The sequence below is a fragment of the Monodelphis domestica genome, chromosome 5 (assembly GCF_027887165.1).
Source record: "Monodelphis domestica isolate mMonDom1 chromosome 5, mMonDom1.pri, whole genome shotgun sequence".
NCBI classification, from domain to species: Eukaryota; Metazoa; Chordata; class Mammalia; order Didelphimorphia; family Didelphidae; genus Monodelphis; species Monodelphis domestica.
This window is the reverse complement of record NC_077231.1, coordinates 149,308,860-149,323,208: the sequence shown is the minus strand read 5'-3', so window position 1 is coordinate 149,323,208 and position 14,349 is coordinate 149,308,860. Positions and strand designations below refer to the sequence as shown.

The window sequence follows — 14,349 nt, the reverse complement described above, 5'->3', positions numbered from 1 at the left end:
TCAGAGAAGAATCTGTGAACGTTCCTTCCATTCAGATGTAATTTTATTTTCTTTTTGCTAGAGCTACATGGCATGCTATAGGCTAGAAGCCTCCTTCTGCTAAAAGCAGAGATATTGCTACATTAAAAAATCATTTTCTGTTTTAATGTCAATTCTAAAATAGAAGCGAGTCCCTCCCCTCTCCAGATGAGAAGGGAAACCATTTCATGGGTCACTCGTTCATTTTTTCTTGCTGGGATTCAGAATGAGCACAAGCAAACAGATAACCATGAAACTAATTGCATCTTGTATGTGGATATATAATCCAAAAGAAGAAAGAGAAATTTAAAATCAAAGAACATGCAGGAGGCACAGGAAGACACCCGAACTGATTTTAATTAATTAAAAAATATTGGGGAGTAGACACTAGAACCCTGGGGGGGGAAGGTTTCTTGTGACCCCGAGAAAAAGGATTCTTGGACCACACTCCAGCATTGAATGCCATTATCTGAGCAGCCTGGCAAGCATTCCTTCCCACCTCATTCTTTTCTCAGAGGAGTACAATTTAAAAATAAATGTTCAATTGTGGGGAGGAGGCACTTGTTAGAAGCTATTCCAGAAAATGTCAAAAGATCTGTCCCACGTTTTTGTGTGTGACATTCTATAATGACATTTTACTATCTGAAAGAGTGCTTTAGGTAAATGGTTTCTTGTCTGAGGACGTTTTTATTATATGTTTTGGTTGTTGTAGTATTTGTTGTATCTGTTGTAAATTACTATTTAATTTATCTAGTTGTCCATGGGATTCTGAACTGGCTCATGTAGTTAAAGGTGTTTCCAAAAGGAATCTAGTAGAGAGGAGTGGGAAGGTTCCCTAAGTTTAGAAAAAACAGACAAAATATTCTATTGAAAATTGCATTTTGCTTCTTTGTAACTTTTGGCCTTTGCATTCCATCACAACTCCCTGTCCTTAAATCGGGTATATAGAGATTGGCTCCTTTCAGTGGAAGTTCTCCAGCATGGCTTGAATTGGCCAACCCGGAGAGGATTGGCTGTTCATTAGTGAACGCCTGGATTCCAAAGGCCTGTCCCAGGTTGACTCAAGTCCCTTGTGCTCAGATGCAGGAATTGCATTAGGCAGCATGAATTTGGAAAGGGAAGGACAATATCACCTACAGCGGTGAGGAGAGGAGACTGGGCTGTTTAGAGAGATGTGGATGGATTCTTTTTGAGCAGGTGTGAGCAGACATGTAAGAAAAGCAGAGCTGCCAGAGATGGAGAGCAATCTTGCTAGGACCAAGAGGAGCCCAGGAAGAATCCTGATGTCTCCAGTCAAGCAGAGAATATTTCAGCTATTTGCTCCCTGTGAAGCTAGCAAATCTCCATGCTATCTACCAAAAGCATGACAGTGATACCCGATTGACTTTTAACTATCCAAGTGCTGATGGAGTTTCTGTTTACATGATAAATTCTCTGTGGTTTTGATCTCCCTTCTTTTCCTCTTCCCATCCCCCCTATCCCCCCAATCTGGAAAGGTTCAGATGACTGTACTTATTGTATAAGTGTACGTGCACAGACACATACAGTCTCTATTACTGGATTCTTTTATTTACATTTCTTTCATTCCCTAAACCAATGTTTTTTGCAAATGATTTTTTTCTCTCATATGGTCTAGCAATCAAGTTGTACTGTAGTGATTACTCAAGAGTTCACACTGAAGGCTTAGGAAAAAACCTTGAAATGGGAGCTGTTCTTGATGTCTTTTCAAAGCACACTAAATATCTCTCCCAACCAAATTCCCCAAGTCAAACTGTGGCTGATTATCATTATACATCCCAGAGAATGAATCAATAAACTATCCTCAGCAATTCAGATGCCTTCAGGTCCATTTAGATTGGAAAGCTGTTAAAGAAACATGTTGTACTCCCCATGCCTCGTTGACTCCAATTCCATGCTTCAGGTTATTGGAGGTAAATGTTTCAACTTTTTAATTAAAAAGTTGAGCTATCATTGTAATATAATATCATGTAATCTTTTTTTAATCTTAGATTAAAATGTGATGACAGTAGAAAAAAATTAAAGTCAGGGACTGTGCTGATGCCTTCACATTTCATTAATGTTTTTACTTACCTGATGAGACTGAAATAATTATGTCTATACAAGCAAATGGTTTTAGAGTGCAAATCCCCCCACCAAAGCATCAAAGTGTGTGGTCAGTGTCAGTGACCCAATCAACAGTGGTCTTATTTTTTCTCTAGAATGCTGTAAAGAGAGGCTGGAACAGAGATGTCATAGACCAGTCTTTCTCTGGATTATTGGTTCAACTGTGATGGGAAGGAGGCAAGGCATGCTTTTGATGTTGTCCCCCTTCTTCCTCCCGACTATTGAAAATTGTTGAGGAGCATCTTGGAAAGCTGCCAAAGAGGTACTTGTTGGCTCAGGCCAACATATTCTTGTTCCAGAGTAGTTTATAATCCGTGGCCCCACACCAAAAGAGAAATCATAGTCGGTGCATTTTCTCGAACATGGGAAGACACAAATTCCCACTAATGAACCTCCCAAAGGATGGTAGAGGACTACATGTCCTGTCTATCTACTGAATTCAGGAATGCTATACTTTACAATTTTGAACTTCTGATTTTTCTGGACCCAGAACTGAAGTGGAGGTGGAGAACTAGGCAGGCAACATTACTACAATTTGTGCTAGACTACAGGATAGCTCATATCAAAACATTATAATATATAATAGGTATCTACTGTGTTTAGGGTACTGCACCAGGCCCTGAAGTGAAATTTTTAAAAAATAGATTAAATATGGCTCCAGTTCTCAAGAAACTAACAGGAGGGAGATGCTAGACAGCAATCCAAACCATCAGACTCTGAACTTTAGGCTCTTAATCCTTGATTTGAAAACATTAAAATCCTCCTAATGTTCTTAGCTATGTATTGGAGACATGGCAAAAGATTCCTTCTGACCTTGCTGCTTTCATCAGTGACACACAAAGAATGTTGACGTTCACCATTTAAAGTTTGTGAGGAACCGACCCTGATAAGACCGTGGACTCCTCTCATAAACCCATCTAGTGGAGTAAAAAGAAAATCGAGTTGTTTCATGTTCCTAGCTTAAGCTCCTTTTCCTCACATCCACGTTAGCAGGACGTGAGGACCTGATAGGTTAGCCCTTTAAGAGGCTAACAGGTGAAGTTGCTTTACTTTGATTGGTTAAAACCCATGCGAATCATTGGGGTTGTGAATTGCATTTGGATCAGCTGGCTCTCTGACCAGATTATATATAACTGGTAAAGGAGAGGAGGGACTAATTCATGCTAATAAAAAGGAGCCTTGTACTTGTTCATTGGCTGCAACACCTGTAGCTCTTGCTCCTGAGTACTCATTCTCCAGAGGATGAAATAAGAGTCTTTGCCACATTAAGGCTGAGTTCAAGATTCTTCTGAGTAGGTGGTTGTTCCTCTCAGTGTTTAAGTGGTCTGTAGCTCATGAAATCTTGGTCTGACTCAGTGGCAAAGACAGTGGTGAATAGAATGCTAAGGGCCTGACTGGTCACAGAATGAGGCATGATTGAAGCACTTGCCCTCTAATCCTCCAGGTCAATTCTGCCCAAGGGTTCATTCCAAATATTGAGTAAATGGTGTCCCGCAGAGTAAGAGTAGGTGTCAGGAAGGCCTTTGTTCTAGAAGGGTGGCTGGGAGAAGTGGAAGGACCTCTAGACCCCAGAGACAGCAGCAGTCAAATAGCAGTGGAGTCAGATTTTGAGTTTAGGTTTAGGAATTCATTCTCTTGAGAAGGCTACTCTGCCACTATCTCTGGCTCATGCCATCTCTCAAGCTATTTGGACTCTCGGTCCATCAATATTATCGCTTGGCCCAAAGGGTTCCGTGGAGAGAGCTACATGGATAAAGGCTCTTGTGTCATCAGGGAATCAAATCTGCTCCTCCAACTCGGGTCTCTTTCTCTCTCCTTCAGTTCATTTCTCTTCCTCCCTCCCCTCTAAGAGATGTGAATGAGCCAATAAGCAGTCAGATATGGTTAAATTTTCAAACCAAGCACAAGCTATAAGTATTTATTAAGTGTTTATTTTATGTCAGGTATTGGGCTAAGTGCTGAGGACAAAGAAAGGCAAAAATAATTCTTGGCTCTTATTCTATTAGGGGAGTCAACATACCAAATAAGGCTTTTAACTTTAAGTTGCCCAGGTTCACATTTAGTTATGGTCTACCTACCTAAGAAACCAAGGAAGGGATTTTCCCAAGGTTACACAGTCAACAAGAAGACTGGGAGACAAACTCTAAAACCAACGCTCTTTCCACATCACCCACAGAGAAACAAATGTGTCACCTTTTTGAAAATGCCTTTCTTGGCACACATTTCCACTGAGTGACAAAAGGGTCATACAGACTTAAAAAAACCCAAGGGTTGTTTTGGTGAGGGATTGGGCAAAAGGAAGCTTTCCTTTTCAGTGGCCAGACCTGGCAGTCTGACTCTGGATAAATAATCCTGGCCGGAAATGTTTACTAGGCTCAACCATGATTTCTATTGCCTCCTTCCCACCCCAAATCCTTAACAAGGGCTCTATTATACCACAGAAGTTTTCAAATTCTGTATTAAATTCCAGTGGTGTATCCTAATTTCAATAATGTCCTTGGCGGGGCAAACCACACTCAAGCCAATACTGTCAAGGACTTGGGCATTGTTACATTTAAGCTAGAGATTAGTAAGAAGAGAATTTGTACTTTTAGACAAAAAGGAGTGTGCCTTCAGGGCTCCTGGTCACATGTTTTTGCACCATTTTCCTGCCCATCACCATCTCCTTTTTGCCCGAGTACACAATATTCTCCAACTGGCAAAAGCCATCTAAGTTCACAAAGACTTAAGTGTGACCGACTTAATAGATTACATCTCTTGGCAAGAACACTGGCATTTAAGAAGATATCACAAGGAAGAAAGAATGTTAAAATCCCAAGCAAGTGTCAGTTGATACAGATGTTTTTAGGCAGTAAAGCTTTCCTCTGGCCATTCAAATAATTCCACTAGGTGAAGAGAAGCCAATCTTGTTTTGGGGCATGGAGTTTGTCCTTCTTTTACCTTTTATATATCTGGTTCATAATTAAAATCCTTCCTACACTAATGGAAGGTCATTAAATAAGTCCTGATTTTAAATTGTTCTTTAAGACTTTCAAAGTGAGTCTTGAGGGAGCACAAAACTAGAATAGCATCTTAGTGATTGTCAGGCTGGCTTTCCAGAATATATTTTAACCCTTTCAGGAATGAGGAGCCCCTTCTTTAAAAAAAAAAAAAGAAAGTTCATTTCATGGAATCAAACTGAATTTGCCCACCTGAAATTTTCATTTGTTGCCTTTAGTTCTCCCCCTTGGAGACACAAAATCAGCAAAATTCCTCCCCTTTTGATAGCTGTTCAGGTGATGTCTGCAGTCTTTTCTTCTGACTGGGGCTCTGCTGTTGTTTCCAACCTCATGATGTGGCCCTTCAGAATCTTCTCATCTTGACTGAGTGGGACCCAGATTGGCTACTGGTCTGACCCCTATATATATATATATGGCACAGCGTGGTGCTTAATCTGGAGATGGGCTCCTGTTGATAGCCATGCCATGCTGTTTTGTTTGTGGTCATTAAGATTTTAGGTGGCTTTTTTCATGGCAACTGACACCAATCCATGTCTCCCCCACTCTTCACATAGAATCATAGAATGTTAGAACTGGAAGGGCCATTATGTATCCTGTAGATCAGGCCTTCTACGTTGCAGGAAGGGAAAATGAGACCCCGAGAATTGACTTTCTGGGGGTTGCTGACAAGCTCAGGTTAGAAAACAAGTTTCTGCAAAAGTTCAATGTACATTACCTCCCAACTCAAATGTGGAATGTGATTAATTCAATTCCAGAAATTTATTAAAAGTTTAAATAGTACTTAAAACACCCACCAAACTACCCAGATGACTAACACAATGAGAACAACATTCAAATCTTATTTAATTTTTCACCGTCCAATTTTCCTTTTCTGACCAATTCCCTACAGAGAATCAGAGGACCCAAGTTTGAATCCCAGCTCGGACAATTACTTCTTTGGGGTTGTCACTTTAGCTTCTCTGGGCCCCTTTTCTTCAACTACAAATTGAAATTGTTTAGACCTAGATGACCTCCAAGATCCCTTCCAGCTTGAAATCTCTAATTCTAGGATCCTACTTTAATAGTCTATCTTGAACGTTTAACAAGCCAAGATGAATATTTGACCTGACAATGTAATTCCTGAGGAAACCCAAGTTACCAACGACCAAGGTTCATAAAAGGACACGTAATTGTAATGGCAGTATATGAGACATTTAATATTTTGAAAAGAGAAAAAAGTTAAAGGAGTTGTGTGGTTCATATCTGCGGTGAGAACTGACCTCCTTATTACTACTGTATGAATTTGCACATATAAAACACTGGATCCCCAAATCAATTCTACCAGCCTTGATGTCAGTTATTCACTAAGATCAAAGGCCAGCACTAAACCTTTCTATCAGCCAGGCAACAACACTCTCTCCAGTCTACGCAGCATGAAGATGCTGATCTCTCCTTTCGCTCAGAGGAGAAACAGATTTGCCATGCAACAGTGTTCCTAAGGGCCAGTAGGCTCTTCGAGAAGCCAGTTTATGTTCAGGTTTGATTGAAGAATTTGCAAAATGCTTTCAAGGACTCAACTGCTTTAATCCAGTGGCAGGAATAGCACATTCACTAGAAATGGGCCATTACCAAGTGTCTTGATTCAGTGAGCTGAGACAAAGGATTAGTTTTCTTCATTAGCAGACAAAACAAAAACCAACTCCAGAGTGTAGTTGTGAAATGCAGAACAAAGCATCTACTTACTACTATACAAATTAGAGAGACAGTGAACTTGAAGGACCTGAATTTGTTTGCCAGAGGCTTTAGAACTCAAGGTTCCTGACCCGAGATGGACAGTTGCTTCCTCTTGTTTTAATCCTTACAACAGGTTTCTAAAGGCAAAGAATTATTTGCTTTCAGTAGTTATATTTAACAATTCCTCATAGTTTGTACTGGATAGGGTTGGAAGTTCTTAAGTTTCATTGACCTTTTTCTTTTTGGAAAAAAACAAAAATAATCTGTCTTTCAGTAGCAAGGTCTTACTAGCCATATAAAATATGTCGTTCATTGAATCAAAAACAATCTAGGTTTTTGTTTTGCAAATAGTAAGCATTTAAAAGGCGTTTTCATCATTCACTCACTGGCAGGCAGAGAGAGGGAGGAGGCTGGGATTCTTAGGGCTACTGGGCAGAGAAGGAGAAAGAAGAGGTCAAAGACTTGATCAAGGTCACAAAACAGAAGTGACCGAAAGAGATCAAACCACGGGTCTTCTATTTTTGAGTGTCATTTTTAAAAATTGGTCTAGAGAGGGGAATGGATCTATTTAATTCACCAATAGGTTTTCAATAAGTACTAGGAGAACTTCTCATCCCAATATGTTAACATTTTACCTTGTATGAGAGAAAACATATAGCTTCGTTTAAACTGCATGTGCTAGTTGGAAAGTGTGCCTTTTCTGAGCCCTGTAATTTAGGCATCAGTTCTTGGGAAAAAAACCAGGAAATACCTCTGTCTTCATCTCTTATTTTAAATGTCAATATCAGCACTCAGACCAATCCAGTGAAAGCAAGTGAGTGAGTGTTTCCTTTTGGCTTAACCTTCGGAATATCCATTTATGGTCAACATTGAACCAATGGGTTGTTTTTCTGAAGACAAAAAAGTGAGGTAGGTGGCACAAGAACAATTGAAGGCAGGGCTATTTTAGGCTATTCAGAAATCTAGGATGTTCTTCTCCTCTTGGCAACAGGGTCTCTCCACCAATTTTTGGCCCAGTCTTCTCCTGGAAAAAAATGAAGAGTTCTTTTAGATCCTGACCATCATTTCTTGTACTGGATACTAGAACAAGGTGAAATGATTGACCTGAAAGCAGTCTTGCTGATTACTTACTTTTAACATTCCATCCCTTTCCCATTTGAAGAGGCCACAATTACTGAAATAAAAGAGGAGTTTGAATTAGTATGTATGATATGTGTCTACACTGGGACTTTGGTAGACAGAGAGGTCAACCCATATTGAAAAAGAACTCACACTACAACGTACGTGGCAAATGGCCAGCCAACCCTTGCTTAGAGTCCTTAAGTGAAGGGCCTCCCATAGCAGCCCATTCCACACATGGAAACCTCAGAATGTAAGAAAGTTTCCCCATAACTTCTGTTCCTGTTCCTAGTCCTATCTTGGGGGTGGGGGGGAGGGAGGGCAGGCAATTCTACCCTTCTTCAGGAGATAGCACGTTCTACTGAGTCTTTTCTATTTCTGGTGCAACATTAACAATTCCTTCAGCCTTGATGGCCTTCCTTGTAGATTGACCTCTTTTAGATATTCTTCAGCTTATCAAAGCTCTTCCTAAACTGTGGCACGCAGAGCCAAATATACTTCTTCAGACATGGTATAACTGCAACAGAGTACAGTGGAATGATCTCATTTATCTCACTCCTAAATTCAAATCCAATCACATTCACCTTCTTGGTTTTTATCACACTATGGGCTAATATTAATTAATCTTGCAGCTCTGCAAAAGGTTTCAAGGTGCCTGCCCACAGAGCCAATTATTATGAAATACAAATTAGGGGCAGCTAGGTGGCTCAGTGGATAGAACCAGGCCTAGAGTGGGGAGGCCCTGGGTTCAAATTTGACCTGACATTTCCTAATTGTGTGATCCTAGGCAAGTCAATCAACCCCCATTGCCTAGCTCATATTGCTCTTCAGCTTTGAAGCCAGTATTGATTCTAAGACAGAAGGGTTCTATATATTTCTAGCTCTAAATCTATGTCCTAAGATCCACATCTTCCATTCTCTTCTAAAAAAGATCCTGCTCCCTGGAAGCAAACGTGTCCATATATATGCTCTTGTGTTTGAGAGTCTGGAGTACTGTTTTTTTCCTCAGAATAGAGAAATTATTAGCTGACAATATAGTTTTACATTAAAACACACACAAAATGCCATAGTTTTCAGAAATCATTTTTTGAGGAGTAAAGGTCAGGACCTTTTTACATAAGTCCTGTATCTTAAGCATTTTATTCATCAATCTATATATCTAAAAACACTGTCAGGGAAGAGAGGCCTACAATTCTGTATTACTGCCTACTCAACTCTGGTGTCAGTCCCAAGCATTAGCAGAAACTCCAATTTAAAAATTAGCATTATCCTCCGCTGCCCCACCAAGAAAACCACCATAAGATGAACAAAACAGAAATTAAAAATAAAGAAGAAATTAAAAAAAAAAACAATAGTTCTGATTGCATCTAGGTAACATTATGGAACAATTTAAGCTTTCGTGTTAACATATAAAAGTAAGGGCCCAGGCAAACCACCTACCTGCAGTGCTTCTGAGGTAGCCTGTCAAGAGATATGGTTCTGTTTCCACAGGGACACTTGAAAAACCGCTTTATGCCATCATGCCAGTGGTAATCGTGGCTCTCACTGACACACGTCTCCAACAACTTGAAATGGGTATAGTTGCACTGCACAAAATCCACATGGCATTGTTTAAACCAAGGGCTTAAAAATAATGATAATAATTTTGCATATACTTGCTGTTTATTCATATCCAACTCTCTGTGACCCCGTGGACCATACACAGCACACCAGGGCCCTCTATCCGCCATTATCTTTCAACGTCTGGCCAAGTTCACGGTCACTGTTTCCATGAAACTAACTCTCCATCTCATCCTCTGTCTCATCTTTTCTTCTTTATTTCAATCTTTCTCACGACTAAGGACTTTCCCAATGGGTCCCATCTTCTTATGTGCTCAAAGTATTTGGCTTCAGCTTCAGTATTTGGCCTTCTAGAGAATATATGTAAAGTATAGCAATAGCTACACATACTTCTAAAGTATATAGTTTTTATCTATATAATACATATAGTATAGTAGCAGCGCATAGTAAAGCTACATATCTATATCCAAAGTGTTTTACGGCTTGCAAATAATTTTCCATATAGTAACACATTTTGCCCCTCACAACTGGTTGTGTTTGGTCTCAAATTTTGGCTAGAAAGGCAAATTTAGACTCCATGTAAGTTACAACTGATTAACAATTAGATCTATCTTAAGAGCCAGTGGTTTATTCAAGAGATTTTTGTTCCAGTCCAAATTGGATGAGATTTGACTAATGAACATACAGTACAACTAAAATTCCCCAGAAAGTTTTTGAATGAGCTCTTTTCTTGTTAAGTCTCATTTTTCTTGCCCTAGGTAGTGGATTTTCTGGAACCCTTATATAGAACTTTACATTTATTCCTATTAGTTGCAACTATCTTGACCTTTCTCAATTACAACTATCCCCTGGGCTATCTTTTTGTCATGCCTGGTCTAATTTCTTCTATTCCATGAAGACAAACAGCAATGGTACGCATACAAGATTTAGTGGTGGCTTTTACAAAAAATAAGGGACAGCTAGGTGGCATAATGCAAAGAGAGCACTAGGCCTGGAGTGAGTGAAATCTCAATTCAAATCTGGCCTCAGATCTGGCTAAGCTGAGTGACCCCATAGGCCAGTCACTTTACCTCATTTGCCTCTGTTCCTCATCTGTAAAATGGGGACACACTGGAGGAGGAAATGACAAACCGTTCCAGTATCTTTGCCAAGAAAATCCCATGGACAAAAGTCCAAGGGGTCATAGAGTTGGAAAAAAAAAAAGGAATGACTGAACAGCAACATTAATTACCAAAAACAAATAAACAAATAAACCCTGCCCTCAACAATATGTCTTTGTATCAGGCATTTTGATCTTAGCCTCCTGAATGCAGAATTAGTGAGTTTGGGACTTGTTTGTGAAAGAGCTCTTTATGTAATAGTTTGAGGGCATCCTTACATGGAATCATCCTGTTGCCTAAGGTAAGCTACTAAACTTTTATATCCCGTCCTACTAACTTCTTTCTCTGTCTTGATGGCAGTTTGTTTTGTTCCATTACCAGTTCTCCAGGATTTCTAATGGTTTTTCAAGTAGTGGGGTTTCCTTTTAGATGTCTTTTCAATTATATTGTTAAAATATTGGGGTATGTTGTTCTCTGCTTATTTTGAACTGCATCAATTCATAAGTCTTCCCATGTTTTCAAACTCCTAATATTTGTTATCCCTTACTGCATAATGTTGTTTCATCATATTAATAAATCAAAGGGTTTTCAGCCATTCCCCCCAAATGGGCACTCACAAGGTTTTCAATCTTTGCGATCACAAAGAATGCTGCTTTACAATGAACAGGTTGGACTTTCATTTCTCTCTGACCATCTTTGGGTATATTTTAGTCAAAGGGTATGGGCAGTTTCCTGACTTTTCTGTCTCTATGAAGAATGGTTGGGCTGCTTCACAGTTCTATCAAGAATGCATCAGTGGCTCCATCTTTCTACAGTCCCCTGGAATAATGACCGTTTCAATCTTTGGTCATTTGTGTCAGTGTTGAAGTAAAACCTCAGTCATTTAAATTTGCACTTTTCTTAATTTACTAATTTGGAGCATATTTTCAAGTAATTATAGTTTACAGTTCTGAAAACTATTTGTTCCTATGCTTTGAACACTTATCAAGTGACTCAATTTTAACCACAATGAGTACAATCATCAGAGCAATAGTTACAATAAAGGCACAGGATGACAATTCAGTGGAGCCTTTGGGAATCACTATTATTAAATGAATTTTGGACTTAAAAATACAAATCATCCTGGAATTCTCTGTGTTGTAACAGAAAGAGTTCATCTAAGGGAAAAGAGACAATGAATTTTATTCTCCCAAAATTGTAGCTGGAACAAGGAAAACAGAAATTTTACCTTTACTGTAAATTAGGCAATACCAAAACCAAACTTACTCAAGGGAAAACAATTCTTAGCCTTTTGTGAGCATTTTGGTTTTAAGACCAATGAAACCAGACACACCCATGAGAATTCTGCCATCTGTTGGGCCTTTGCAGTTCAGGGATGGTTCAGGATCTGGTGCTGTCAGCCCCAATCCTGAACATAAGCTACGTGGGCTCAGGGAGACCTTCCATGCTTACCGTTTTGCATGTTACCACTCGGCATTTCACTTCTCTAATAGATTTCATTTTTTCTTCCATTTGTTCTTTTTTTACCAGTGGTTCAAAATAACGTTCTTGTAGGTCTGCCTCGGCCTGGAAGAGCAGAGTTGAGAGGCTGTCACACAGGTGCTCTGAACATGTTCTCAATGTCACGAAGACACTGGACAGTGCCTTTGTAAAATGCCCCCAAAGCTCAAACAGCATGGCCCAAACCTCCACAACACCCTGCAAATATGGGAATCAATGTGTTTTGGGAAAAACTTGAGAATGGTAGGAGGCATAAACGGAGAGGGGAATAAAGGGGAATGGGTGATCTCTCCAGGCAATGCTAACCAGCAGTTCTCAAGAAGAGTGAGGCGGAACACGGAGGGGTTCAAGCAGCAGGAAAGAAAAGGGACACGCTGGTTCCTTGTGGAAGGGGATCCCAATGAAGAACTCTCTTGGGGGCAGTCCACAGTGGGCAGCAGGAACTGTGGGATGGGTCTCATCTGTAGGGATTGGTGCTCAAAGGGCCTGACCGCTCCCTCTGAGTCGGCAGGCCTTCTTGCTCCTGGCTCAACATTCCCAGCTCCACTGGACCATCCTCCCAGGGCACGATCCTGAGATCCCTCACTAAACTGGCTGCCCTCCTTGGGGCACCCTGAGAGGAACGAGATGCTCTCTCCATCTGTGCTCTGACCAGGTAGGGGATGGCCGCAAGATCCTCCCTTCCTTGTTTCTCAATGAATCTCAAGAGCATGTCAATAATTTTGGGTGCTAAATCTCCATCTCTTACTGAGCTTGTGTACCAAAAGTCCCATTTCATTGGTAGATTCAGCTCAGGGATTGAACCTGTCAAGATCTTTGTATCCCATAACCTAACAGATAATCCAGGGAATTTGTTGATTGCTAGAAAAATGCCTTACACCAAGAATGAGAGATGTTGAGTAAGTGCTAATTGAAAGTCTAAAAGCTGTTTTTCTCAGTCCCATCTCTTCACCCATTTGCCATTGTCATTAAAGAAAGGAGTTGCACTGAATTGACAATTATTATTCATTTTTCTGTTTAATGAGTTGCCTTGGCAAATAATTTTTCATATAGGACACAATTAAATGCCATCCTAGGAATTAGGTGGCACTGAGTACCAGGGTGATAAAGTGCCCTAAGAGTCGATAACTTGCAGACAGCTCAATGGATTGAGAGATGGGAGGTCCTGGATTCAAATTTGACCTCAGACACTTCCTAGCTGTGTGACCCTGGGCAAGTCATTTAGTCCCCATTGTCTAGTTCTTACTGTTCTTCTGTCTTGGAACCAAAACGCAGTACAGGGATCCCTCACCTATCGAGGGAGTTACGTTCCAGATACCCCCCACGAGAGGTGAAAATCCACAAAGTAGCAGGAGAGCAAACAGACAAACAGGCCAATGCTACAGTCACTGAGCCAATCAACGCCTAGGATACAGAACACAGCACTCATGAGAGGCACCCAAGGGTCCCAGCTATTGGTTAGGAGTTAGCCCCCCCTCCTTCCCCTCTCAGACCATCTCAAGTCTCAAATCAGCTCAGCTTTCCCGGGGGGGACTGATGGGGTGGCCTGAGGCCAAAAGGACGGAGCCAGCTGGCCAGTCAGCATGAAAGGGGCGGTCGGGGTGGCCGAGCCTCTCCTTCTCCTGGCTAGTTGAGCATGATAGGGAAAGGCCCCTCTGTCCCTGATCTCTCCCCTCCAGTGTCCTCCAAAGCATCCTGTTGATGTTATGCGCCTGTCTTTGAAAACTCATTGGCTTCTGCTCCGGCCTTCTCTCTCCTCTTCGTTGGGTGGCACTCCCCTGGGCACCAGGCTCTGCCCTTTCTGTTCTCTGCTCCCAGCACTCCTGTCCCCTCACATTCTGGACTTGTCCTGCCTCCCTAGGCTCCCGCCCCAGCATCTGTTCCTTCCCCCTCTTCTCCCTCTGTGCGCACCTTCCAGACTGGGTGAGCCCCTGCGAAGATCCCTGCACCCTTTGTTCTGACCCCAGCCTGGCCGTATCCACAGGCCTCATTCCTCCTCATGGGGAATCCACGTCTGAGCCCTAGCTTCCCCCTCTCCCACCCTGAAGATGGTGGGGATTGAAGTCCAGGTGCCAGGGCTGTAGGCCTCCGTCTTCCGGGCAGTGTTCTGTCTACTGAGACCCCCTTCCTACCCCTGAGCTCGTCCCCATCCCAGAGGTTTGGACAGAAAGACTTCTCCTTTCTTAGCCCTCCTGTGCCCCTGGGGCCTGCGACTC

General features: G+C 41.4%; 1 protein-coding gene across 2 annotated transcripts in view; it reads right to left on the bottom strand.

Moving 5' to 3' along the window:
- Positions 1-5,285: 5,285 nt before the first annotated feature.
- MCM10 (minichromosome maintenance 10 replication initiation factor) overlaps positions 5,286-14,349 on the bottom strand; it is a 56,000-nt gene continuing 46,936 nt past the window's right edge. For both annotated transcript variants that reach the window (XM_007503969.3, XM_016426036.2), the window contains exons 17-20: positions 12,086-12,199; positions 9,414-9,559; positions 7,986-8,028; positions 5,286-7,878 (exon numbers count right to left, since the gene is read on the bottom strand). In XM_007503969.3, coding sequence (XP_007504031.2) covers positions 7,795-7,878; positions 7,986-8,028; positions 9,414-9,559; positions 12,086-12,199 — 387 coding nt within the window. In that variant the 3' untranslated portion in view covers positions 5,286-7,794. The remainder of the gene's footprint in view (positions 7,879-7,985; positions 8,029-9,413; positions 9,560-12,085; positions 12,200-14,349) is intronic.